General features: G+C 43.9%; 1 protein-coding gene across 1 annotated transcript in view; it reads left to right on the top strand.

The window, feature by feature from the left end:
* The window catches only part of sorcs1 (sortilin-related VPS10 domain containing receptor 1), a gene marked incomplete at both ends in the record, with an annotated part of 457912 nt that extends 433556 nt beyond the window's left edge, over positions 1-24356 (top strand). The window contains 8 exon segments of the mRNA XM_080722749.1: positions 6703-6826; positions 7856-7908; positions 7910-7969; positions 9671-9805; positions 16094-16193; positions 17366-17471; positions 20325-20488; positions 24292-24356. Coding sequence (XP_080578875.1) covers positions 6703-6826; positions 7856-7908; positions 7910-7969; positions 9671-9805; positions 16094-16193; positions 17366-17471; positions 20325-20488; positions 24292-24356 — 807 coding nt within the window.
* Positions 24357-26976: the final 2620 nt, after the last annotated feature.

A 26976-nucleotide genomic window follows, 5' to 3' on the forward strand; every position in this document is an offset into this window, starting at 1 on the left:
GGGGAGGGGGAGGAGGGAGTGGGGGTGACAGATGTAACGGAGCAGACTTATTGATCAGGGAGCACCGAGCAGCACCCCTCCTCCCCTCCAGTCTGTCAATCCAATGGTGCCAGCAGTGCAAATAGAGCCACCACCGCGGGGCTCGGGGGGACGGAGCGAGCGGCCACAAGATGAAAAATAGCTCGCAGATGGTATCCAACGATCCCCCGTGCAGGGAAGAGATTCGGGAACAAACAGAGCTCAACCCTCCGCCATCCCGTCTTTTCTTCGCTTGACATTTGCGTTGTTCAGTGTTGTTGTTCTCTTCGCAACTATGTTTCACAGAGCAGTGGATAGTAGGGGTGCAACGGTTCAGTCAGCCCACAGTTCGGTTTGTACGTTTTCGTACGTTTTCGGTACAGTAAAAATCACACTCGTGTGAACTGAGCGGTGGAGGCTGCGTGTGTGTGTGTGTGTGTGTGTGTGTGTGTGTGTGTGTGTGTGTGTGTGTGTGTGTGTGTGTGTGTGTGTGTGTGTGTGTGTGTGTGTGTGTGTGTGTGTGTGTGTGTGTGTGTGTGTGTGTGTGCGTGCGTGCGTGCGTGCGTGCGTGCGTGCGTGCGTGCGTGCGTGCGTGCGTGCGTGCGTGCGTGCGTGCGTGCGTGCCGGCCGGCCGGCCGGCCGGCCTGGCTTGGCCTGGCCTGAACAACAGCGCCCCTCCCTTAACATATGTGGTCAGAAAAGGTATTGCAGGCTACATACAGACAGACAGACACGCATACCCACACACACGGCCACGTATAGGAGACGGTGTGAACACCGCTCAAAAATGTAAAATGTAAGAAGAAAAAAGAAAACTATTTGAAAATATTTCCAAAATATTCAGACGGGGTGCCATCATTTGTGTTGTGTTTCCCCCTTAAAACATGATAATCAGGTATTATGATTAGGAGGAAGATTTTCTCCCAAAAAGTGTACAGAAAGATGTTTTTATGTGGCCACACCTAAAAAAAGAAAGACATTCGGTTCATTCCGTACGGGCTGTTCGGTTCGGGACAGGGCCATTTGGTATACCGGTTCGGTTCAGTACATTTACGCAAGTAGCCTACTGTACGTAAAGAGCCTGTAAACAGGAAAAAAGGGAATTTCCTTAGCGATGCTAGCCTCATGCTCAGGGGAGTTTCAGTGATGTCATCAGAGTCATTGATGGCATAATTCCTAACTACACCAGTCTTCTGCCAAGGTGTCTCTGCTATACCCTAGAGTGCCCTGTCATCTGTTGGCCAGTGTGTCATGCTATACCCTAGAGTGCACCGCCATCTTTTGTCTAGAATAATCTTTTCACTGCCCTCAGTGGACAACCCCCCTACAGTCATGAACATAACAAACTACAGCTTATTTTTAAGTCAATGTTTTACTGTATATACTTGTCGTATTTTTTTTATTTAATTCTAATTTGTCTGGGTGGTTTATAACATATCCTGTGGTCTGACAACATTTGAAGACATATACTGCTTACAGGACCACTCATACAGCGTTAGGGTAATCAATAGAAAAATAGACATTTTGGGGGTGAACTACCCCTTTAAGTAAAATGTTTATATACAATTGTGCTATTGCTACAGTACTTTAGCTTAGCTGCTTTCACTTAATTAAAGAATCTGCCTACTTCTTCCACACCACTGCTCCCAATAATAACACTCGTTTCACATTTAGCATTCCAGACTGTAACGTTGTTGTTGTTCCTCCCTCAGTGTGTTTTGGTCTCTCTCTTTTCGTCACTGTCGGGCAGAAACCTTGTATCAAATCAAGTTTCAAATGAAGTTTTTTCTCCAAGTAAAGCCCCTGCTTCATCATACAAGGCCGTCGCACAAAAGTAGTGAAAACAGCAGATCTACAAGCACACAACGCCTCGCGGTGCGAGGCGTTGTGTGCTTGTAGATCGGCTGTTTTCACTAGTTTAACTCATTTTAAAAATGATAAATACAAAACAAACGGTTTTGGACATACGAGCCACAAGGTTTCCACCCGACAATGACAATTTGAGACTGTAACGTTGTTGTTGTTCCTCCCTCAGTGTGTTTTGGTCTACTCTCTTTTTGCAAACACGGTTTGCGCGCAGAGCAGCGAGTTCACTCCATGATGTATCTGTGTGCCTGAGTAGGTCAGTTGGAGCACATCCATCTCTCCGCTCCCTTTGTGGCCGTGAAGAACAAGGAAGTGAACCTCACGGCTGTGCTGTGGCCCAGCCAAGTGGGAACGGTCACCTACATCTGGTGGATCGGAAATAATTCCGAGGTACGTTTCTTTTCTATCGAGGATTTATTCGCACCTTTTACATTCCGCGTTTGCACTCCCCCCCCCCCCCCCCCCCCCCTTCTCCCTCCTGGCACTGCTTCTGTAATTAACAGCGTCGCCAACTTTTTTTTCTTCCCCGCTCTCAAGCGTGAGGAAGGATCTTAATTCGGCTCGACTGCCTCTGTGCAAAGGGTTGCAATTTGCGGCCGCGGTAATCTTGCTGTACTCTGATAAATAGTCGCGGAGAACGCTGGAATTCTATAAACACACGAACACGGAGTGGTTCAATCACCGATGGCCACTGAAGTGTGTCCGTCTTTGCTTTTACGCTCTTCCAACCGAGGTCTCTATAACTTGATCAGTCCCGGCCAGGGACCTGAATGATAAATAGGTGATTTGTCTAAACTGCTCCCATTAAAACCGCCGCTGTTACTTTGGTGGCCATGAAGCAGTTTTCAAAAGATGCATGTGCCTGCAATAAGGGGTGATTTATGCTGTGCACAAATTGTGCTTTGTTGTCGCACATAAAGAATAGCCGATCTATAAGCATCTCCCAACGCATCATCTCGCTTGTGGATCGGCTATTATATATATGTCGCGACACCGGCACGCGACCCGGCGTAACAAACGGCCTGTAATGCGAGAGTTGGCGCGTGGCTCCGAAACCCGCGGTTAAATCTAAACCTGGCTGACATATATGTATACATTATAGCGTGCGGGGACGCTAGTGTCTCGTTCCCAGAACCATATCTGTCTTTATCCCATTTAGAGCGGGTACACATTATTGCGTGTTATTATTTTATGCTTTAACGAAAAATAGCAGATAGCTGGTCACAGCGTGGCACTGAGTGCCGCGCTGCAAGCTTGTAGATCTGCTATTTTTGAAAAGTCGTGAAAATTTGAATTTTGACCCGATTTTGACCCCGATTCTATTAGTGTCTTTTGAATCCTTCTAAGGTTTTTTGTTTTTTGTGTCAGCAATCTGGCTCGCCATCGTCAAAGAAAAGGTCCTTTTCACTTAACTGGAGCTCAGTTAGTCTGTTCTTGAGAGATTACTATGTCGGTGGTTCTCAAACTTTTTTCACGTGAAGGACGCCCCAAAATGGCCCCGGACCCCCGTCTCAAAATATTTAGTTCCAGGGACCACCCAGAAGCAAAATTTGAGTTACAAATGTTCGCTTAAAAAATACATAATATTCAAAGATTTGGACACATTTTCACGACTTTTTCAAAAATAGCAGATCTACAAGCTCGCAGCGCGGCACTCGGTGCCGCGCTGTGAGCTTGTATATCTGCTATTTTTCAATAGTTAAAGCATTCAATAATCCCAAGCCTAAATGGGTTATAATTGCAGTGAATGTGTTTGTTGGGCGGCGCCGGGGCACCCATCACTATAGGACGGGGCGGTTATGTGTGCTCCGGTGATGAACGGAGACAGTATTAGCATCTCTGAGCCATTTGAAGAACAAATTGAGATGCAGGGAAAAAACTACAGCAGGAGCCGGCAGTGTCACACAGGAACTCCCTGTGGACCGGACTGGATGTGCATGCTCCTCTGAGACTGTAGCTGCAGCTCTCTCTGTGTGTGTGTGTGTGTGTGTGTGTGTGTGTGTGTGTGTGTGTGTGTGTGTGTGTGTGTGTGTGTGCGTGCGCGTGCGCGTGCGCGTGTGCGCGTGCGTGCGTGCGACGTGCGTGCGTGCGTGCGTGCGTACTTATTACCGCTACTCACCAGTTAACCCATTTGTAGCCGATCCCGAGAATACTCGCGAAAAATACTCGAGTATTTAGAGTGCCGATCCCGCGAATACTCGCGAAATATACTGTATATACAGTAAAGCTGGCAAGCTTACCGTACGGTCCGTTGGAAAGTGCTGGCACGGGTGGACTCGTCGATTCATCATCATCGCGCATCCACCTGCACACAATAGTGATCCCTTAACATGGAAGCCGACGGTCATTCTCATCTTTGATGTCAATTTTCTCCAAAAAAACACTTTTGATGCCAAGGATGGCATTGGATTCTCGCTAAAATAGTACAAGCTGAAAGGCATCGATCCGCCATTGCTGTGTACATATTGGACGACAAGACTTCCGGGTAAAAAAAAAGGGTTGTCAAAAAGGAATTGTTTGCGCAATCTACTTCCGGCCTTCAAAATAAGAGACTGGCCGCGGACGGAGCCTGCGAACGGCAGCTTGGACATTTTAACCCGTTCATGTCTGGAGCACTAAATGAGAGTGGGGCGGCTCAGAGTAGATGACAGAGTACAGCATCTTGCAATGGGCCTGGTGTACAAGATACACTACCACTAAGATACCCATGTACCTGGCAAAATACTTTATAAACGTTAAGGACGTCCACAATTACAACACCAGAGGCAGCGCCACAGATCACGTTCAACCAAACAAAGGGTCAAACTCGTTGTCCTGCTATACCACCAAAATATGGAACGCCCTACCGAAGGCCTTAAAGGAGTGTAAATCCCTAACATCCTTCAAAATCGCCCTGAAAAACCACTTACAGGCGGCAGACGCTCGAAACTGGTAAAAACAAACCTAGCCCAGGCGTACCCTCCCCCTGACCCTTCATATACCGTATATCTACTGTATATTTTTTGCACTGTTATTATTATTTTTTTTTTCTGACCATATCTACTGCATAGTGCATATCCGTCTGTCATTCAATGTTATATTATATGAGATACATAAAGGTTTCCGGTGCAAATAAGCCGAAAAGCTTACTAGGATCTCCTTTTAGTTGACCTTGTACCAGTGAACTGTACCGTCATGAAACGTTCCTATGCAAACTTCTAGTCTTCAATCAATCAATCAATCAAACTATACTTGTGAGGGCCAAACGGCCGCACAAGTATAGTCAAATTTAACATCCCGTAGCCAGGCTTACAGGTACTCATCTGTGAAGAGTAAAGCCTGGTCTCAACATAAGGCAGAGAGTGCTTAGAAAGGAGGGAATTCCGCTGTGTGAATTTCCCTGGAAGTTGTCTTTTTTTCACAGTGCCGTGTTCCTGCAAACATATTCCCAGCTGGAAAAAAAAAAGAAAACAATATCCCACAATAAGTTTTAACACTTAATTTGCTATGATTTTTTCTCTTCAATGTCCCACGTTGCCATGGTTACCATAGACTTCCATGTAATTGCGCAATTGTGTAAAAAGTGCACGCCCATGCCTAGATCATGCACCACGTGTGTGCACACTGTTCACAGCTTTCAAACAAAAAAATCCGCTTGGAAATCCGTTCAGGCATTCATGATTTATCAGCCATTATGTTTTCTTCAGATGTAAACAAACATGTCTGCCATGTTTGAAAGAATGGGTTGGTATGGGGGTTAAACATGCATTTTTTTTTTTTTTTCAAAAACGGCCCAAATTCGGGAAACTCAGGGTTGGCACAGCGGTAGTACCGTTTCAAACTCGGGAAACTCGGGGTTGGCACCAGATGTGTTAAGAGCGGGTTAGGCTGGACTCACACATTTGCGTGAAACATCGTCTGAGAATGGCCACTGGGGGCGCCGTACTAATGCATTGTCAATGCAAGGTTGTTTGGTTTTTTGTCGTTGCCGTGTCTCAAGCTAGCTAGGCTAGCTTGAGACACGGCAACGACAAAACACCAAACAACCTTCCATTGACAATACATTGGACCTCCCCCTCCCCCCCTCTTTCTGACACGATAGCTGTCGCAAATGTGTGTGGCGCGCCTTAAGAGCCACAATCTATTTGTGTTTGTTTCGCTGGGGGATGTAAACAGACCTGCACCACATGACGTAACTTCCCTTAAAACGCAGCACTTCTGCCAAATTCCAGCACAGCGCAGGTCTCACCCAGCGCGAGTACAATTTGAGAAGTAGATGTCATGAGGACCACGCATTATTCTGGTCCTCTCCAGAGAAATTGGTTGTTTTATGGCAAAACAAATATATACAAACTCACAGCATGGCGTGTCGTGAGCTTATATATCTGTTATTTTTTTAAGGTTTCAGGGTTTCTGTTAAAAACAGAATGAGTATAGTAGCACTATAGTGTGTGTGTGTGTGTGTGTGTGTGTGTGTGTGTGTGTGTGTGTGTGTGTGTGTGTGTGTGTGTGTGTGTGTGTGTGTGTGTGTGTGTGTGTGTGTGTGTGTGTGTGTGTGTGTGTGTGTGCGCGTGCGTGCGTGCGTGCGTGCGTATGTGTATAGTGTCTGTGCGTGTGTGCACTTGTGTGTGTGCAACTGTGCATGTGCAAATTGTGCATGCATGCATGCAGGGGTTGGCTGGTTGACACTTCTGCAGTGTAAATAACGACAGTGTGAGATGTTAACCAGGCGTTGATAAGGGCCTCCCTCGGGAATTCCCTCACCATCCCTGTTTTTTATCCCCCATCTCTCTCTCTCTCTCCCTCTCTCTCTCCCCCTCCCTCTCTCTCTCCCCCCAGCCCGTAATCACCCTGGAGGGAAGTGTGGCATGCACATTCTCCCGGGAAGGCATCAACACGGTCACCGTGCAGGTGTCCGCCGGGAGCGCTATTCTGCAGGACAGGAAAAACATCGCTGTCCACGGTGAGCCACTGTTCCTTCTCCTACTATACCCTACCTCCTCCAGGCAGGGGCGTCACAAGGGGGGGGGGGGGGGGGGGGGGGGGGGGGGGGGGAAGTGGGACTGAGTTACTAGGGCCATTTTATACTTTAGCTATTCAATCATGCACAAATTGAAAGTATAGGCTACATTGATCCCTGCCTACGCACCCGTATCAGGTGTGCATAAGACCTCGTTGCCTAATACTTTAACCATTGAAAAATAGCAGATATACAAGCTCACAGCGCGGCACCGACTGCCGCGCGCTGCGAGCTTGTAGATCTGCTATTTTTGAAAAGTCATGAAATATGTGTGCAAATCTTTGAATATATGTATTTTTTAAGCGAACATTTGTAACTCAAAATTTTGCTTCTGTGGGGGTCCCTGGAACTAAATATTTTGAGATGGGGGTCCATGGCCAAATACATGTCATTTTGGGGGTCCTTCACATGAAAAGGTTTGAGCACCACTGACATAGAAACATAGGTTTTTCAAAGACTTTTTCAAGATTTTTCAAAAATAGCAGATCTACAAGCTTGCAGCGCGGCACTCAGTGCCACGCTGCAAGCTTATCTGCTATTTTTCAACAGTTAAAGCACAAAATAATGCGTTCCCAGTCTAAATGGGTTTAAACCCCCTCCCCCCTATGAAGAACATTCATGGGGGGGGGGGCCGCAGTGAATCCTTGTACCCAGGGCCCAGAATTTGGTGCGACACCCCTGCCTACACTACCCTCTCCTCCTCCTCCATTGGGGGTTTCATACAGCTCTGTGCAACAAAAAAAAAACACACTGACAAGAAACGCGCCAGGTCCACTTTAATGAGACTTCCCCATTTTTTTTCCACAAAGTAAATACTATCAGTCTCGGATAGATTTTTAGCTCACTTCCCTCGGTGGTGAATTAATGGCCGAAACCCTTATTGCGTTTAATGGCAGAGAGGAGGAGGCGGGGAATGAAATCCTATTACGAGAGGGGCTTTTTATTTGTGTTTGTTTGTTCTTTTTTTTGCAGAATACTTCAGATCGCATCTGCTGGCCTTCTCGTCGAACCTGGACGACCACAACCCCGGACGTGCCGGAGTGGAGGCTGGACGTGAGCCGGGTGATCAGGAAGGCGCTGATCCAGGTAGTGATGGGGGGCCTTAATTATTTTATACTTTATCTGTTGAAAAATAGCAGATATACAAGCTCACAGCGCGGCACCGAGTGCCACGCTGCGAGCTTGTAGATCTGCTATTTCTGGCTAAAGTTCTCAGAATATGGACGCTAGAAAAAGAATTCTATCACACAAAGATTTGGAGAACCCCCTGTAGTAACTCTGAGGATCCCCTAGGGGTCCCGGACCCCCTGTTGAAGACCCCTGCTTTACACCAGTGGATGTCATGGGACCTCGGGGGGTAGTTAGAGTAGAGCGTGACCCGGGGCTCTCTAAGAGATGAGTCTGACTTTTATGATGATGAATGACAAGGCAAGGGAAGATGAAAAAAATAAAATAATTCTGAATGCTTTATACACGGCAAGCAACACAGTATAAATCAGCCATTATGGCGGCGTGACCTGGCCTGTCATCAACGTAGAACCGGCCTATACTGTAGAGCTCAGAGTTCAGGGCCATGTTTGTGCAAGGTTATAGACCGGGGGTCTTCAACGTTTTCAGGCCAAGGAACCCTTAGTTGAGAAAGAGATGAAGCAGGGACCTTTCATAGATTCCATATACCGTAGTTTCATCGTTTGACAGCACAATCATTTGTATATTTTGGATTCATGTTAATTAGAATGTTTATTTATGTATTCATTTATCAATTGATTAGTTTATTTTCTTTGAAGTTATTGAAAATATTATGGCACACGCATACACACAACTAATATGGATTGAAAACAAACACTATGCAAAATAGACTTATTATTCCTGCTCCTTTATGGAATAGAGTGACGTCATTCTCGGTTCATAATCAATTTCTTCTGGGAAATGCCAATGAAATACGTGAAAAATGATTTCTTTATGCTTAATGTTAAATAGCGGTGAGTCATGGAGAAAAAAAGCAGCACACACACACACACACACACACACACACACACACACACACACACACACACACACACACACACACACACACACACACACACACACACACACACACACACAAAGTAAGTTCTCAAAGTAAGGTTGGGGACCCCAGGGATACTTGGAGTGGTTCCAGGGGGGTCTCCAGCTAAAGTAATGGTAACACTTGCTATGCCTCTATGTCCATTTAAATTGATTTGTACTATTTTATATTAATGGCTATACAAAAAAAAAAAAGCAAATCTACAAGCTCACCGCCTGTCACTTCCTGCCACGCTGCAAGCTTGTAGGCTGCAGTAGCCTATATCAGCTATTTTTTAACTTTTTCTAAAGTTTAACCACTTGTGTTGCAATATGAGCTTTTAGATCTGCTATTTTAAAAATGAATATATACGGTAGCAGGCAAAATAAATCTGGAACATGTTTGAACAACGCGTTGCGACGCGTTGTAAATCGGCTATCATTTGGCAAAGACTTTTGATAGAGTGTGAAAAAAAGTACGTAGGCCTATATTATAGGCCTAAGTACCTTTTTACCAATTATAGAGGGTTTAAGAGGTACCGGATATGCAGCTAGGCAAATAAAAGGTGAATTGATCCCAGTGCATGACGGAGGACGATATCACGATAAATTAAACCTCCACAATACGATTATCGTCATTGTTTTTTATCACGATAAACGATAATATCTCTTATGGTCCCATGCATCCCTACTCACATGTTGCTCTTGGTCTTCTCTTCCTGTCCCATCACCCTCCACCAGGCCACAGCAGTGAGAGAGGACCTGCTCCTGGTCACCGTGCTGCCAGGGAAGCCCACGGCCTCCGAGTTCTACCTGGTGCCAGACAAACACATCACTGAGGCCAGGCCAGACAAGAGCTCTGCTCAGTTAGATCAGGTAAAAGCAATGTTTTCATCTCTCTCTAGGCTGCAGAGGACAGACTTATATATATCGTCACTGTCGGGCAGAAACCTCGTATCAAATTTGTTACGTTTCAAATGTGAAAAGTTTTTTTGTAAAGTCAAGCCCTGCTTCATCATACAAGACTGTCGCACAAGACATAGTGAAAATAGTAGATGTACAAGCACACAACGCCTCGCATCGGCTATTTTCACTATTTTAAATCGTTTTTAAAATGATAAATACAAGGTTTCCACCCGACAACGATGATATGTTCATTATGTTTCATTAACCCACTCCAATGTCTGTCTGGAACAAGTCGTTGTTTTTGGGCAGATTTCCTCTTATCTCCATTTTTTGTAAATTATCTCCCTACTTGATTATACTACTGCACCATACAAAAGATCCACAAGCTCGAAATGCAGCGCGAAGCGACGCGTTTTGAGGGCCACCCCATTCTGCTACACTCCTGCACCAGACCCTCATTGACGTCCACACCCGTACCCACCCCTCATACTCCCCTCTAACCCTAGCCACGCTAAAAGAATAATATTAATTATACCAGTAAGACGCCTCAGGGCGACAAGCGACCTCGCCCTAAAGGGAGAGGTCGTGCCATGTCTTGGCCATCTGGCCAAAGGGAGTTGGTTCCCTGGCATCACAGGGATCTCCATATCTCCATTTATGGGCATAAACGTGATTTGGTTCCCCTGGCATCACAGGGATCTCAATATATGGGCATAAAAGGGATTTGGTTCCCCTGGAATCACAGGGATCTCCATATATGGCAATAAAAGGGATTTGGTTCCCATGATCACACAATGATGTCAGAGCGTGATGTCAGAGCGTGAGAGTCATTCAACAAAAAAGACAAGCGTTACCCAGAGAGACAGAAAGACTGTCCCTTTTATGCCCATATATGGAGATATGGAGATCCCTGGGATGACAGGGGAACCAAATCCCTTTTATGCCCATTTATGGAGATCCCTGATGTCCACATCACTGTGACATCACTGTGACTCTGTCCCTCTTATGCCCATATATCGACATCCCTGATATCGACATCACTGTGACATCACTGTGACTCTGGGCCACACTGGCCAGATTTGGCCATCTGGCCAGGACAGTGATGTATCAGGGGAACCATGTGTCAGACGTTACCCATCCAGCCACAGACAAGTTGTGCCGGTTCTGACAGTAAACTGCAAATATCAATAAAATCTTAAAGGAGTAGTTCACCCCCAAAATGACTTTTTTTCCCTATTGATTACTCTTGCTATGGAGCCTTGAGTTCAATACTATTTTTGAGGTTTTTTTGCATTCCTAAGACAATAATTTGATAACAATAAATTTGCATGTGGGTCCCCATCCGGAATCAATCGGGGTAACTTGACTAAAATCACATTTTTGTCATAGCAATGTGACAAATAGAAAGAAAATATTACTGAGCTCAAGTCTCCATTGCGAGTGTAATCAATAGAAAAAAGTAATGTTGGGGGTGAACTACTCCTTTAATGTCCCACTGTTGGCGGCTGAATATCCCACTCCCTACTGCATTGTCTACAATTAATTGTCAACACTTGTTCCAGGCAGACGTTTGAGTGGGTGGATGCAAGATAACCTTAGTTGATCTTATTCAATGTCAGATGATGTTTGAAGGGTTTATACAGGAGTCAGGCACCCTGGCAGATTATGTCATGTCTTTCTTTTTTTATTGCTGCTGCGTTAGTGTCACTGCTGCTGCCACGCATTTCTCCGGGAGCTTATATTCACTGCGTCACTGTCGGGCAGAAACCTCGTATCTCCAAGTTTGAAATTTGTAATTTGTTTTCCGCAAAGTAAAGCCCTGCTTCATCATACAAGGCCGTCGCACAAAGGTAGTGAAAACAGCCGATCTACAAGCACACAACGCCTCGCGGCGCGAGGCGTTGTGTGCTTGTAGATCGACTGCTCCCCCTTCAAATAAAACCTCACAGCTTGCATGAGTTCTTCTTTCCTCCAGCAGATGTCAATGTTGTTCCACTGATGCATGTCCGGGGTTATTTTATGCCAAAAAAAATCTAAGAGTCTAATTCCGGAACACGCCTGAGGAATCTCAACGATAGACTCATCAATAAGCCTGACAAGTATTCACAAGTCATCAAGGGTAACAACTTTTAAACCCCCTCGAGTCACATCTTGAGGGGCGGGCGGGGGGGTTAGGGGGGAGGGCTCAGAGTCTAAAAAGGAGCATGAAAAACCAAGACAAAGAGATTGTCGCGGCTGATCAGACCTCTAAATCACAAGGCGTATCAAAGATGGACTGCATTAGCTTTGAGCCTAACATAATAGATGGCGACTGGTAATAATGTAAGAGCTGCGATCGTCACAGGAAATATTCCACGGGCGTGTCTGGAGAAAGAGAAACGGGAAAGAAATCAATTTGATTTCTCCCGTACGTCCCCCACCCACCCCGCACGCACGCACGCACGCACGCACGCACGCACGCACGCACGCACACACACACACACACACACACACACACACAGGGGCGTCACAAGGGGGGGGGGAGTGGGACTGAGTTACTAGGGCCCAAGTTGGAGGGGCCTTAATTATGTTATACTTTAGCTATTAAAAAATAGCAGATCTACAAACTCACAGCGCGGCACTCGCTGCGAGCTTGTAGATCTGCTATTTTTGAAAAGTCGTGAAAATGTGTGCAAATCTTTGAATATTTTTGAATGTAATATTTGTAACTAAAAATGTTGCTTCTGGGGGGGGGTGGGGGGGGGGGGGGGGGGGGGGGTCCCTGGCACTAAATATTTTGAGATGGGGGTCCGTGGCCAAATAGTACATATCATTTTGGGGGTCCTTCACATGAAAAGGTTTGAGCAGATCTACAAGCTCGCAGCGCGGCACTCGGTGCCGCACTGTGAGCTTGTATATCTGCTATTTTTCAATAGCTAAAGCACAAAATAATGCGTTCCTAGTTCATGGGGGACCCACAGTGAATCCTTGTACCCAGGGCCCATAATATGGTGCGACACACACACACACACACACACACACACACACACACACACACACACACACACACACACACACACACACACACACACACACACACACACACCTGGCTGATTGCGAGGCAAGACCCCTCTTTTGCACAGCCTCGCAATAAATCTTCATTCAAGGTTGACATCTTGAAAGTGTAATGCGTGGACTGCTTATTAGAATGTATAATAGATTTACTGACCCTGCTATACAGTGGTGGTGGGGGGGGGGCAGGGGGAACTAATTATTCATGGCATAGTCTAAATTTAAACCACTAAGAAATACAGGGAAATGAAGGAGTAGAGGAATTACTCATATCACAATTAACTCTCAAATACCTGGAACGCGCCCGAGTCGCGTTAGATCTTAACCACTTTAACCATTATAGTATGCTTTAACTTTAGAAAAATAGCAGATATACAAGCTCACAGCGCGGCACCGAGTGCCGCGCTGCGAGCTTGTAGATCTGCTATTTTTGAAAAATCATGAAAATGAGTGCAAGTCTTTGAATATCTTTGACCCGATCTTTGACCCCGGCTTCCAAATCCTTCTAAATCATGCTGTTCTCAAACTTTTTCATGTCAAGGACCCCCAAAATTACATGTATTTGGCCACGGACCCCCATCTCAAAATATGTTGTTCCAGGGACCACCCAGAAGCAAATATTTGAGTTACAAATGTTAGCTTTTAAGTAGATATATTCAAAGACTTGCAAAAAAAAATCATGATTTTTCAAAAATAGCAGATCTACAAGCTCGCAGCGCGGCACTCGGTGCCGCGCTGTGAGCTTGTATATCTGCTATTTTTCAGTAGTTAAAGCAGTCAATAATCCTAGGCCTAAATGGGTTAATTTGGCAAATGAGGCAGATAAGATAAATGGAGCCTTTATAATAGAAAAAAGGGGATTCGGGGAGAGAGAAATTGAGGGGATTTGTTTAGTCAGTCCTTTCGTGTCCTCTGTTTTGCAAAACCTATACTTTCCTTGCTTGATGCATGAGTGAAGCCTGAAGATGAAATGAGAATGGCACAGGTTCAATGATATCCTGATATCGCATAAAAAGAAACCCTATGTCACTTTTATGCTCACTGCAGCCCTTCGGGGTATAGATTTATCATAGTATGAATCAGACCGTCCACTGTATATGGGAAAAACGTTCATGACCGACAAGATTGAAGTCCAATTCTTTTATAGTTTACCTTCGGGTCAGGGTAATCTGTCTGATTTATGTCAAACTTGGAACAGAATGTTTCGTGTCGCTCTAAAAAGCAGACATTAGCCGTGTTATTAATTGCATTCATACTGCAGTGAAACGTGAAGGCACTTAAAGACATAAATAGCCCTAAATGACGCACAGGGTTCCTGATGTACTGGAGGTGCAGTATCTGACATTTCAGTGAGTTGTGGTTGCTTGGTTAAGTAAATGTCATTGAGTTGATTAAATTGAATAAAAACTGGGTTAACACTGGCTACGCATCCCATGTGTATAATGCTGTTATAATGCATTATATTCACTGTGATTATAAGTTAATCAGTGATATGATCTTGAAATGATACTGAACATGATACTGACCATGATACTGACCATGATACTGACCATGATACTGACCATGATACTGACATATACTGACCATGATACTGACCATGATACTGACATGATACTGACATGATACTGACATATACTGACCATGATACTGACATGATACTGACCATGATACTGACATGATACTGACATGATACTGACATGATACTGACCATGATACTGACATGATACTGACATGATACTGTCATGATACTGACATGATACTGACCATGATACTGACATGATACTGACATGATACTGACATGATACTGTCATGATACTGACCATGATACTGACATGATACTGACATGATACTGACATGATACTGTCATGATACTGTCATGATACTGACATGATACTGACATGATACTGACATGATACTGTCATGATACTGACCATGATACTGACATGATACTGTCATGATACTGACATGATACTGACATGATACTGACATGATACTGACATGATACTGACCATGATACTGTCATGATACTGACATGATACTGACATGATACTGTCATGATACTGACCATGATACTGACATGATACTGACATGATACTGACATGATACTGTCATGATACTGTCATGATACTGACATGATACTGACCATGATACTGACATGATACTGACATGATACTGACATGATACTGTCATGATACTGACCATGATACTGACATGATACTGACCATGATACTGACCCATGATACTGACATGATACTGACATGATACTGACATGATACTGACATGATACTGACATGATACTGACCATGATACTGACATGATACTGACCATGATACTGACCCATGATACTGACCATGATACTGTCATGATACTGACATGATACTGACCATGATACTGACATGATACTGACATGATACTGACATGATACTGTCATGATACTGACATGATACTGACCATGATACTGACATGATACTGACATGATACTGACCATGATACTGACATGATACTGACCATGATACTGACATGATACTGACCATGATACTGACATGATACTGTCATGATACTGACATGATACTGACCATGATACTGACATGATACTGACATGATACTGTCATGATACTGACATGATACTGACCATGATACTGACATGATACTGACATGATACTGACCATGATACTGACATGATACTGACCATGATACTGACATGATACTGACATGATACTGACATGATACTGTCATGATACTGACATGATACTGACCATGATACTGACCATGATACTGACATGATACTGACCATGATACTGACAACTGACATGATACTGTCATGATACTGACATGATACTGACCATGATACTGACCATGATACTGACCATAATACTGACATATACTGACCATGATACTGACCATGATACTGACATGATACTGACATGATACTGACCATGATACTGACCATGATACTGACATGATACTGACCATGATACTGACATTATACTGACCATGATACTGACATGATACTGACCATGATACTGACCATGATACTGACCATGATACTGACATGATCTTGGGGATGCTGCTAAAGGGCTAAAGTTAAACTGTTCCTCATTTTGCCGGGGACCCCCTGGGGCCCCCCTTCAAGAACCCCTGGGTGGTCCCCACTTTAAAAACACTTATTTAGATGCTGTCTCTCTCTCTCTCCCTCTCACCCGTCAGCTCTCGGAGGTCTTGCTCAGTGCCTTGAACCAAAACCTAGTCCAGTTCACCCTGAGGCCTGGGGTCCAAGTCACGGTGTACGCAGCACACCTATCAGCCGGTAAGGCAACTTACTTAATCACACATGTTATATGTTGTTAGAGTTGAAGAAGGAGGCATTTATGGGAACATAACAATGAGAATGTAGAAATTTAGAAGGCTCCAGAGACATCTAGATATGCAGTAATAGACAGCCAGGTGGTTTTTCTTAGCAATAAATCATAACTCTTGTAGAGGTCGCTTATATTGGGATGTTCACTCTCTACAAGAGTTATAAAGGGGAGTCAGAACGCTCTTGCTGGTTGAGCCCTAACGTCCATTTGCGTCTCAAAACATGTACAAATCAATAAAGTGCTCACCGCATCTTCGAAACAGTTTTCTATCTTTTCCACCGTCGAAACAGTTTTCTGTATTAGTCCATATGTTTCCAATAAAGCAATGTTTACTCTAACTTCTCCGAGACTCGCGTTTCCTCGTCGGAATGCTTCCGCCTTCAGAAATACAGAACGTAGGAATTCTTCCGCATACAAAACAACGCCATGTCCTAGTATGAGCGAATAGCGACGGCGATCAACGTCACGTGATATTTTCGGCCATTTTCACCCAACAACAGGGAAAGCGAAGAGACTGCATGAGAAGTTTGAGTAAACATTAATTTATTGGAAACATATGGACTAACACATGCCGACGAGTTGGCTCGTTGGTAGATAGAAAACGGTTTCGACGATGCGGTGAGCACCTTATTGATTTGTACATGTTTTGAGCCGAAAATGGACGTTAGGGCTCAACCAGCAAGAGCGTTCTGACTCCCCTTTATAACTCTTGTAGAGAGTGAACATCCCAATATAAGCGACCTCTACAAGAGTTATGATTTAGGGCTAGGTTTTTTCTTGTGGGCCCGTCGTGGATCCGGTCGACTAACAACCCCCCAACCCTGTGTGTGATTGGCTCCCAACATATAGCTACAGAGAGACATTCAGAGAGTGAGCATCGTTACAAGTATGTGTGCCTCTTCCTATTGGGGATGCTGCTACTGTCCTAAGAGCTTATAAGATAAAGAGTAAGAGAAGTCAATACTACCCGTATTAAATTAATTCATATACTGTTTTACATGGGGGTGAATGTTCATGTTGCCCGCTTAATGCATGACTCATACTGTGGCTTGCTGCGGAAATACAGATCCTTTATGTTATCGATTTATACTTTGTGACTCTTGTCTCCCTGTCTCTGCAGCGCCCCTAGTGGACACCGTGGCTAACCACAGCGGCTCCGCCATGCTAATGCTGCTATCGGTAGTGGTTGTGGGCTTAGCCGTATTTGTCATCTACAAATTCAAGAGGTATAGTGTTTATGACATGACATTTCTATTTAACCGTCGAACCCCGCTTTGATAGAAAGGTTGTGAGTGCCTGAGTGCGCAGGTTTGAAGGATCCCTGGCAGCTCGGTAAACAAAGCTGCCAGCGGGGATGGAGAGTAGTTGGATCTGCTGTCTGTCAGTGTAAACCCAGCAGCCTCTCAGGTCTCAACAGAGAACTGGCCTTTCTCTCGGTTCAAGGAGAATCTTGTTAGGATTCTTTTGTGGCTGCACTCTTTGCAAATTAAATGTCAGTCAGCGTTGCAGCATTATCAATATTTAGCCCATTGAGCTTGTCTGGTTGACCTTTTCGGAAATATTAAATTATTTCTCGGCAAGAAAAAGGACCCCCGGCTTTTAGCGACATCTGGCAGAGAAATAGCGATAGCCGATGGCATCGAGACACCATAGCCTTCCATCGATGTATAGTAATATTCTCACATTGCAATTTCTACTAATTATTTTCTTAACTATTATTCTATTGATTACTTTTGACTAATCAAATAATCGATTGATTAACTACTTAAGCCTTATTTTATACTTTGTATAACAGTGTCGCACAAAAATAGCATCTCTGGTCTACGAGCTTGCAACGTGTTGTGATCTTGTAGATCGTCTATTCCCCCCATAGTAAAATGTAATATAATTTAATTCACTTTTCGTCATACAGCAGGGTTCCCCAATTAGTTTTCCCCAAGGGCCGAATTATGTCTATAGGGTACCAAGCCGAGGGCCACAACATGGCAGGGGGCGACGGTGGCGTTCCCAGCTTCCCGCTACTCCAGCGACAGTTCAGATATCGTCGTTGTCGGGTGAAAATCTTGTATGTCTAAAACAGTTCGTTTTGCATTTATCATTTTAAAAATTATTTTATCTAGTGAAAACAGCAGATCTACAAGCACACAACGCCTCGCACCGCGAGGCATTGTGCGCTTGTAGATCTGCTGTTTTCACTACTTTTGTGCGACGGCCTTGTATGATTTGCGAAAGAACGTACACATTTGGAGATATGAGGTTTCCACCCGACAACGACAATATACTAGTGTTGTCGCTGCTCTTATACCACCATTATTACTGGGGTTGGTGTGGGCCAGACAGTAGACCCCCGCGGGCCGCAAATGGCCCGTGGGCCGCCTGTTGGGGAACCCTGTTATACAGTATGCACACAAAGGCAAGAAGAAAAGGACCACCTTCTGGTTCCGGTCAGACATAATTATGGAACTTTTTTTCACGATTCCAGGATTTCAGGCAGCATTGCAATCTCTTTAACCCATTTAGGCCTAAGATTATTGACTGCTTTAATTATTGAAAAATAGCAGATATACGAGTGCCGCGCTGCGAGCTTGTAGATCTGCTATTTTTGAAAAAGTCGTGAAAATTTGTGCAAATCTTTGAATATAACCAGTAAGACTCCCTAATCGGGAGATAAGCGACCGTCAGGTCGCAGCGTGATTTTAGGGCAAAATGTGTAGGAGCAGTGTCCAAAAATGTGGTTGAAAAAAATCGGCCTGATGGTGGCGCTGAGTGTAGACATAGTGTGTACCAATTTGTGTGATTTTAGGGCAAAATCTGTAGGAGCAGTGTCCAAAAATGTGTTTGAAAAAATCGGCCTGAAGGTGGCGCTATATGGGACAGATCCATGTTGACGAGATAAGTGTAGACATACTGTGTAGCGATTTGTGTGATTTTAGGGCAAAAATTGTAGGAGCAGTGTCCAAAAATGTGTTTTAAAAAATCGGCCTGAAGGTGGCGCTATATGGGACAGATCCATGTTGATGACATGAGTGTAGACATACTGTGTACCGATTTGAGTGACTTTATGGCAAAAATTGTAGGAGCAGTGTCCAAAAATGTGTTTTGCAAGAATCCGCCACATGGTGGCGCTAGAAGAGGGCCATGTGAGAAATGAGGGGTGGGGTCTCCGCGCCGCCGAGGCAGACGAATAGGTACCGGCCCCGGCTCTCCCGGTCGCTCCTAGCCCTAGTTACGGCATTTTATGTGCGCTGCAGTGGCAGGGGGTCCTCCACTGGGGGCGCCACCACTTTTGCATCCGTTCTGGAGCACCAGGAGTCAGTGGTCCCCGGGAATTCCCCGTGAGCAGCCCCGTTGGGGTGGTCATTTGGTCATTTTTGCACATTTGGTCATTTTTTACATCTGGGGGTCCCCCAGGGACCTGGGGGTCCCTGGAGCTCCGGGGGTCCTTGGAGGTTGTAGTTTGGCAGGCAAGGAGTGTGTGTGCAAAATCTGGCATGGATCGGGGCAACGGTTGCGGAGATATGAGCAGGGCAAAAGTGTGACATGTGACGTGTGACAGACAGACTGACGGACGGACTGACTGACGGACGGACTCACAGTTTGTGGAGGTTTTGATAGTAACTGCGATCTGACGGTCGCAATTATGTATTTTCAAAGCGAACGTTTGTAACTCAAATTTTGCTTCTGGGTGGTCCCTGGAACTAGATATTTTGAAATGGGGGTCCGTGGCCAAATAAATATCATTTTGGGGGTCCTTCACATGAAAAGGTTTGAGAACCACTGACATAGCAGTCTCTCAAGAACAGACTAACTGAGCTCCAGTTCAAGTGAAAAGGACCTTTTCTTTGACGATGGCTGGCCAGATTGCTGACATAGAAACATAGGGTTTTTCCAAAAATCTTAGAAGGATTCAAAAGACACTTATAGAATTGGGTCAAAATTCAAATGTTCAAGATTTTTCAAAAATAGCAGATCTACAAGCTCGCAGCGCGGCACTCGACAGAGTCTGTGTCCTCTTGTTTTATTAGTTAGACTTTATATGCCTTCATCCCCCGGGGCCTCATTGTAAATCTTTCCTCAAGGAAGATCCCAGGCCTCAACGTCTATGCGCAGATGCAGAACGAAAAAGAACAAGAAATGATCCCGAGTCCAGTAAGTCCAACAGAGAGCACATCACCCAACGCACAACGGGACCTGGTGACTTCTTTGGAGATGCTGGACACAGAGTTCAACACGCGGCCCATCGGTAAGTGACCGTCCTCAGACGTGTTCGTCTGGTCACTGTCGGCCACGAAACCTTGTATCTCCCATGTTTCGACGTCACAAAAGTGAAGGTCTTGCATCGTCGTTCTAGTTTCCCAAACAGTGGTCCGGGACCCATCTTCGGGTCGCGGGCCCATTTTTATCGGCAAACAAGAAAATAAAATAAAAAATAAAATAAAAAAAAGGTAGATTAAAAAAAAAAATCTAAAAAGAAAAATAAATTGAAAGAAATTCCATAAATATCCAGCAAAAAACTGAAAGTGAAACAACTTGTCGATTCGTGCAATATTGTGAATTTGTAGCCTACATTTGGGTCACAGTTTGGGTCCTGGGGAGATTTTCCCTTTTGGGTCGTGAGCTAAAACGTTTTGGGGAGTGTCACGCAAAAGTAGCAAAGAATAGCCTATTAATAGCTCACTATGTGTCGTGATGCGATGTAGGCTTGTAGATCAGCTTCAATGTATATTTATTTATGAAAGCGGAAATCAAAGTGGTTAAGTGTGTCTGTGGGTTTTGTAAATATTGAACTCAAAGTATTAACAAGCCTGAAATTAAGGCCTGGCCTAACTGGGCCCTAACTGGGCAGGCCCGACTAGTTACCATACATTTTAGGCCCTACCGGCCCGAAAATGTCGGGTCAGGTATGGTCAGGTTGGGAAAGAATTTGAGAACTCTATCACAGAGTAATAGTAATTAAAAAAAAAACTTTTTTCATTGAGCCTGAGGCCCTACCCGGCCTGACTAATTAGCATACATTTTAGGCCCTACCCTAAATGTCGGGTCGGGTTCGTGTATGGTCGGGTTCGGGTAGAATTTGAGTTCTCTACTTTTGACTAGAAAAATACATTGGGTCCATTGGAACAGGGAGGATCTTTTTTTTTTTTCATTTCCTGAAAAGTGAACGTTTTGGACATACAAGGTTTCCACCCGACCGCATCGATTGCAACTATGGTGTTTTTGTTTTGTTGTTTGTGTTGCTGTTGTTCCATGTAGAGGTCATTCCATGCCACTCATCATGTGTTTCCTGTGTTTCCCATCAGGAGTTAATGGGGTCAGTTCAATAACCCACGTCTGAGCAGTGGGAAAAGAAAGTATGATGGATGTTCTCTTCTAAAACACAACGTGTTTCCCCTAATTAACTACTCACCTTGACGTTCCTGTTTTGGGCATTTCATTATAGGTGATTTTCTTCTCCCCCCAAATAAAAAAAATAAAAAATAGCTGATCCACAATCTCACAACATAACGCAATGTTACACATTGTGAGCTTGAAGATCGCTAACTGTTTTAAAAATAGCCAATCTGAGGGCACGGTGGCCTCTCTAGGTGGCCTCACATGCTAGAAGGTTCTGGGTTCGATTCCCTGGCGGGGACGCTGTGGACGTGTTCTCTCCTCCGTGTCATCATTGCCCACACCCTAGATGGGGTTGGCAAAAGGGCCTTTCTGTGTGGAGTTTGCATGTTCTCCCCGTGTCCCCAAGGGCAGGGCCGCAGCGCGTCTAATCAGCGCTCTATGCGAGCTCTCTCGAATGTGCCTCTCTCCACTCGCGATTTTTGTTTTGGGACGGTTTGGGGCTGGTTTGGGTACAATCCCTCCATTTCGGCGCCCCTTCGGCGCCCCCTCTAGGATGGCGCTCTAGGCGGCCGCCTAGATCGCCTATAGCTAAAAACGGCCCTGCCCAAGGTAGATACCCTCACAAAAAACATGCAGTAATCCTGGTCTCTTTACTGCCTCTCCCTGGCCAGCCGGGGTGCCTGATGGAGGGGAATAAGGGTGGAATAATGTGTTGCTTCCACGCGCTACGTCCAACCAGGGAAACTCCCCTCTGTCAGGTGAAAAGAAGCGACTTGGACTCCTCATGCATAGGAAGCATGAGGTCAGTCCGTTGCTCTCCCCAGGTTTGGCAGAGGGAGTGTAGCGCCCAGAATTGCATTAGATAATTGAAAAATGCATTACAAAATCGTGGGATTAAAAAAAAATAGCCAATCTACAAGCTCACAATGTGTCGCGATGAGACACATTGTGAGCTTGTAGATTTGCTGCTTTTGAACATTTTGTGAACAGGGCTTCACCCATTAACCCATTAAGGATTCCTCAGGGCTCTATTCTTGGCCCACTCCTTTTCCCTCCATATCTCTTGGTGGAAAATACAAGCTCACAGCGATAGATCTGCAATTTTTTGTGAATGTTGCAGAATGTTAAGGTCCTATTATGACATGCCCAGAACAGGGACGCTATGAAGTGGTTTTGAATTGGTTAACTTTAATCTACCTCTGGGTAATAAGCTGTCCATGTGTGACTTTTAACTACATTTTCATCTTGTTGTTTTCTCATGACATGGCCTGACTCACTACCATTATTAGTGTTTGCTTTTCTCCTCCTTTTATTCTGCTATTGTGTTCTTGGAAGGTTGTAATCAAAAGTGTTATGTAAATGGGGATTTGATTGTTTTAGATTAAAATTAAAGGATATACAGCAGGGTTACGCAACCTTAGGCACGGGTGACAACATTGGCACAGGAGAGGGTGATCACGGGCACACTGGCAGAAGTGTGAGAGTGAGGATTTTTATTTTAAAAACAAATCTTTTTTTTAAATGTGAAAATGTGGTCAATTAAATTAAGTTAGCTAATGTATAGCAAATTACATCTTGCCAAAATTCTACATTCATTAAAACTCTGAACTCTGACTGGGGAGGGAGTCGGGGAGATAGGTGGATTATTGCTCTGGGTCTAATGATCCTCATAACAATGTCCAGCCAATCAAAATATGACAAAATATTTTGTCATTAAAATGTATGTTGACATGGCACACTGACACTCTAAAAAATAAAAAAGGGGCACATCATTTCAAAAAGGTTGCTGACCCCTAATATACAGTAGCAGTGTGAGAATGTGAGAATTGTATAATTTCATGTCTCTAAACTGCCCTAAATTCGGATGGAACCTCAACTATTCCAAGCTCACAATTATGCTTCCCATAACTGATGTGTGTATCATTTTCTTGTTAACTGTCTTGCATCCTCTTATCGTAATCCAAATATCCAACCCTATTCTTTTCCTGGTCTGTTAACTTCAGTTGCTTTGATCTGCCCAGTAAAATAAAGCTTTAAAAACAGTCACAAAAGAGTAGGATCCAATCGGCCAGGACAGCTCTCTGCTGGATATGAAGCCAGTAAGGAAGTGCTTTTCAGCACTGCAGTTCTCATTAATGGCCCAGAAGGGGTCGCTATTTCACCCTTGCTGGCTGCAGAACAATTACCAAGCCCTTCCTAACCGCTGCCTAATCAAAGGCTCAGAACACCTGCTACAGTCAGGCTGCACTATGTGAATCTTGTGCTGTAACCAACATGTCAGCCATGTAAACAAACACACAGCGACATTTAGAACTAAACATTGCTCTCAAGAATATTTTTAAAAATGTTTTAAGCGATAAATAGACAACATAGTATCAGAAAATGTATTCTATCTAATCTGAACTTACTTGTTTTCCAAGGCGACCGTGTTGCTGGGGGGGACGCCCAGTGCAACACTTGTGGAACACTTTCAGCCGTCTGTAAACAAGGAAATACTTTGTTTTGTTTTGTAGTTTTAGTCAAATTATTAATTTTATTTAGTAGCCGGGTAATAAGTGGGATAATGACTGGCTCCTTGGTGTTTCTCCATACATAACAGACCGACAGCCATAAGCCGAGGGGAGTTAAACACAGCGGAGCCAGTCATTATCCCTTAATTATTGTAGATCTTCCTAATGTCAATTCATTCCCTCTCTGTCATCTGTTTTCAAGGATGTATGAAACCTCACGCACACGTCAAATTCTCAACGGAACTCCCCACGTACATCAACGTCTAAACTGGACTTGGAAGACTCGTCCAGCCGTTTGTTTTTTCTTTTTTTTGCCATTTGGGACACAATGGTTTTGAGCTTTATACCTGTGCATGACGGTGGACCTTGCTGACACATACTGTGCTCTGTGATAACCAGAAGAAACTGTGTACAGGTTGATCCGTTCTTCTTTTTACATATAAAATGTCCAATGAATTCAACATTTTTTTGATTACATTTATTTATACGAGTCAAATACATAATCTAGAGGGAAAAGCCAGCATGAACTAAAGCGGATAAAAAAAAAGAACATATATAATAAAAGTAACGTTTTCTTGGTTTTGCTTAGGTATCCAACATTGTTTTGCTGTGCTATTATGCTAACAGCAGTAGTAGATTATTTATTCATAAGGACATACTTTTATGAAGTATATAATTGAAATAAAATACATGTTTATTTTGTAAATCATGAATGTCTGTTAGAAATGTATGTATTTTAATAACAAATGTCAGACTAAACAAAATATGATAAAATATGAATAGGGTCATTTCATTCCACTTCTGTCTCTGAAGCTGATTATGGCACAATGCACATTTTGTACTCAAATGTTTTATGTTGCTTTCAAAGTAGCATTTAGATACAGGGTTTGGTTGTCCTATAATTGCTTTGAATATCGCTGTTAATCTAATGCTCTGTTTAAGGATAAATGCCTTTTTTTACCCCTATGTTTTGTGCTTCAGGGTAATAGACAACATGATGGCAAAGGTGCTACACAGTTCCTTAGTTCAGGACTTAAAAAAAGATACCCGGCTGTCATAACGCAGCACACACAATGACCCATGTAGAACCCACTCAGAGCCCACGCGGGCTAACCCACGAGGGACCCTTGTGGAAACCGCGGACATTCCCACATGGGGCCCATGTAGGGAAGCCCACCTTGTACCCACGCGGGACCCATGTGGGTGTGCTGGCTGGGTGGCAATGACAGAACGACATCTTCATAGAAAAGGAAGGCGTTGGGAATTGGGATATCACAGGACGACTTTTCACAGCGGGCAAAAACTCCCAGTCACAGGTCACGTACCTTCTAAGGCAGGGTACAAAGTATACCGGAACAAATATAAGTTGATGGCTGGAAAGAAATGGAGTTACTGTTATTTTTGGTCAAACTGCATCATTGAGAGAGACAGGTGGAGAGAGAGACGGAGACAGACAGAGACAGAGACAGACGGAGAGAGAGAATGAGAGAGAGACAGACAGAGACAGATGGAGAGAGAACGAGAGACAGAGACAGATGTAGAGAGGGAGGGAGAAAGAGGGGATAAGAGAAATGGAACAGTGTTTTTTGCGGACACAAAACACATTCTATTGGACGGAATAGGCAAACAGCTGATGCAGCCAGTCAAGCTGGAGGCTGGTTAAGGTTGGTGACACATTTAGGCTAACGTCAGTGGTGAAAAAAGAGGGTCTGATCTTTTTATTATTATAATTTTTTACTTGAGTTTAAAAATAATACCACAATATAGAAATACTCTGTTCCAAGTAATAGTCCTGTATTCAAAATGTGACTTGAGTAAAAGTACAAAAGTAGCCTATTAGCATAAAACAATACTAATAATAGGCCATACTTTAAACAAAATAGCAGATCTACAAGCTTGGCTATTTTTTAAATGGACCATTGGACATGTATAGAGGGTATGCGCATGCATAAAGTGAATGGCAAAATTTTGGCAAATCGAGGGGCAATTATGTTTGGATGTTTGTTTGTTTTTTGCGTTCCTGCATAGCTTCTGGGTATAATGATGATGTCGCGCGCATAGTCCCTCTCTAAAATTGAGGCTTGAGTGTTTTTTTTTTTTTGTAATAACAATCTAAAAGTTTTCAAATAACAGTAGTGGAGTGAAAAGTACAATATTTGCCTCTTAAGACGCCCTGACCTCGGAAGCAGCAGCACCCATCCATCCATCCATCGCCGCACTGCCAGCTCATTAGAATGTTGTGAGCAACAAGGAAAGACAGAGCGCAGTGCCACATGTCAAGCCCCCGTCTTTGCATGAAGAATCCGACATATGAGGTGGATCTGTGATTGACAGTTCTCTAGACTTCTGAAGGAAGGAGCAATTGTTTTGCTACGCTTTGTTTTTGTTCTGTTCTGTTTAGTTTTTTTTTTTTTTTGCTTTTTTGTTTCATTGTCAATTTGTGGAGAAATGTCCGTACTGAAGGAATAGAATGTTAGCTAATGTTGTTTAATAGTACCTTCAAAATGATTACAACAGATGACTATGTATACATAGTGTATGTTTCTTACATGCATGCATGCACACACACAGACCAGACACACACACGCACGCACGCACGCACGCACGCACGCACACACACACACACACACACACACACACACACACATTACACGCAAATGGACGCTCTCTAGAATGTAAATCATGGAAATACGAAATATTGTAAACAGACACTTTAAATGCCAAAAAAAGAGACTTGGCCCTTGTCAAGAACACGTTCCAGTGTGGATTCAGACATTCAGTGATTAACTATTTAATACATTTGCTTTTTCCCCGCCACCTGCATCAGTTATGATTAATATTGATTTGCCAGTTTAAAAGGAAATGTACACATGTAAAAATGAAACAA

Source organism: Nannobrachium achirus, assembly GCF_963921795.1.
Source record: "Nannobrachium achirus genome assembly, chromosome: 3".
Classification (NCBI taxonomy): Eukaryota; Metazoa; Chordata; class Actinopteri; order Myctophiformes; family Myctophidae; genus Nannobrachium; species Nannobrachium achirus.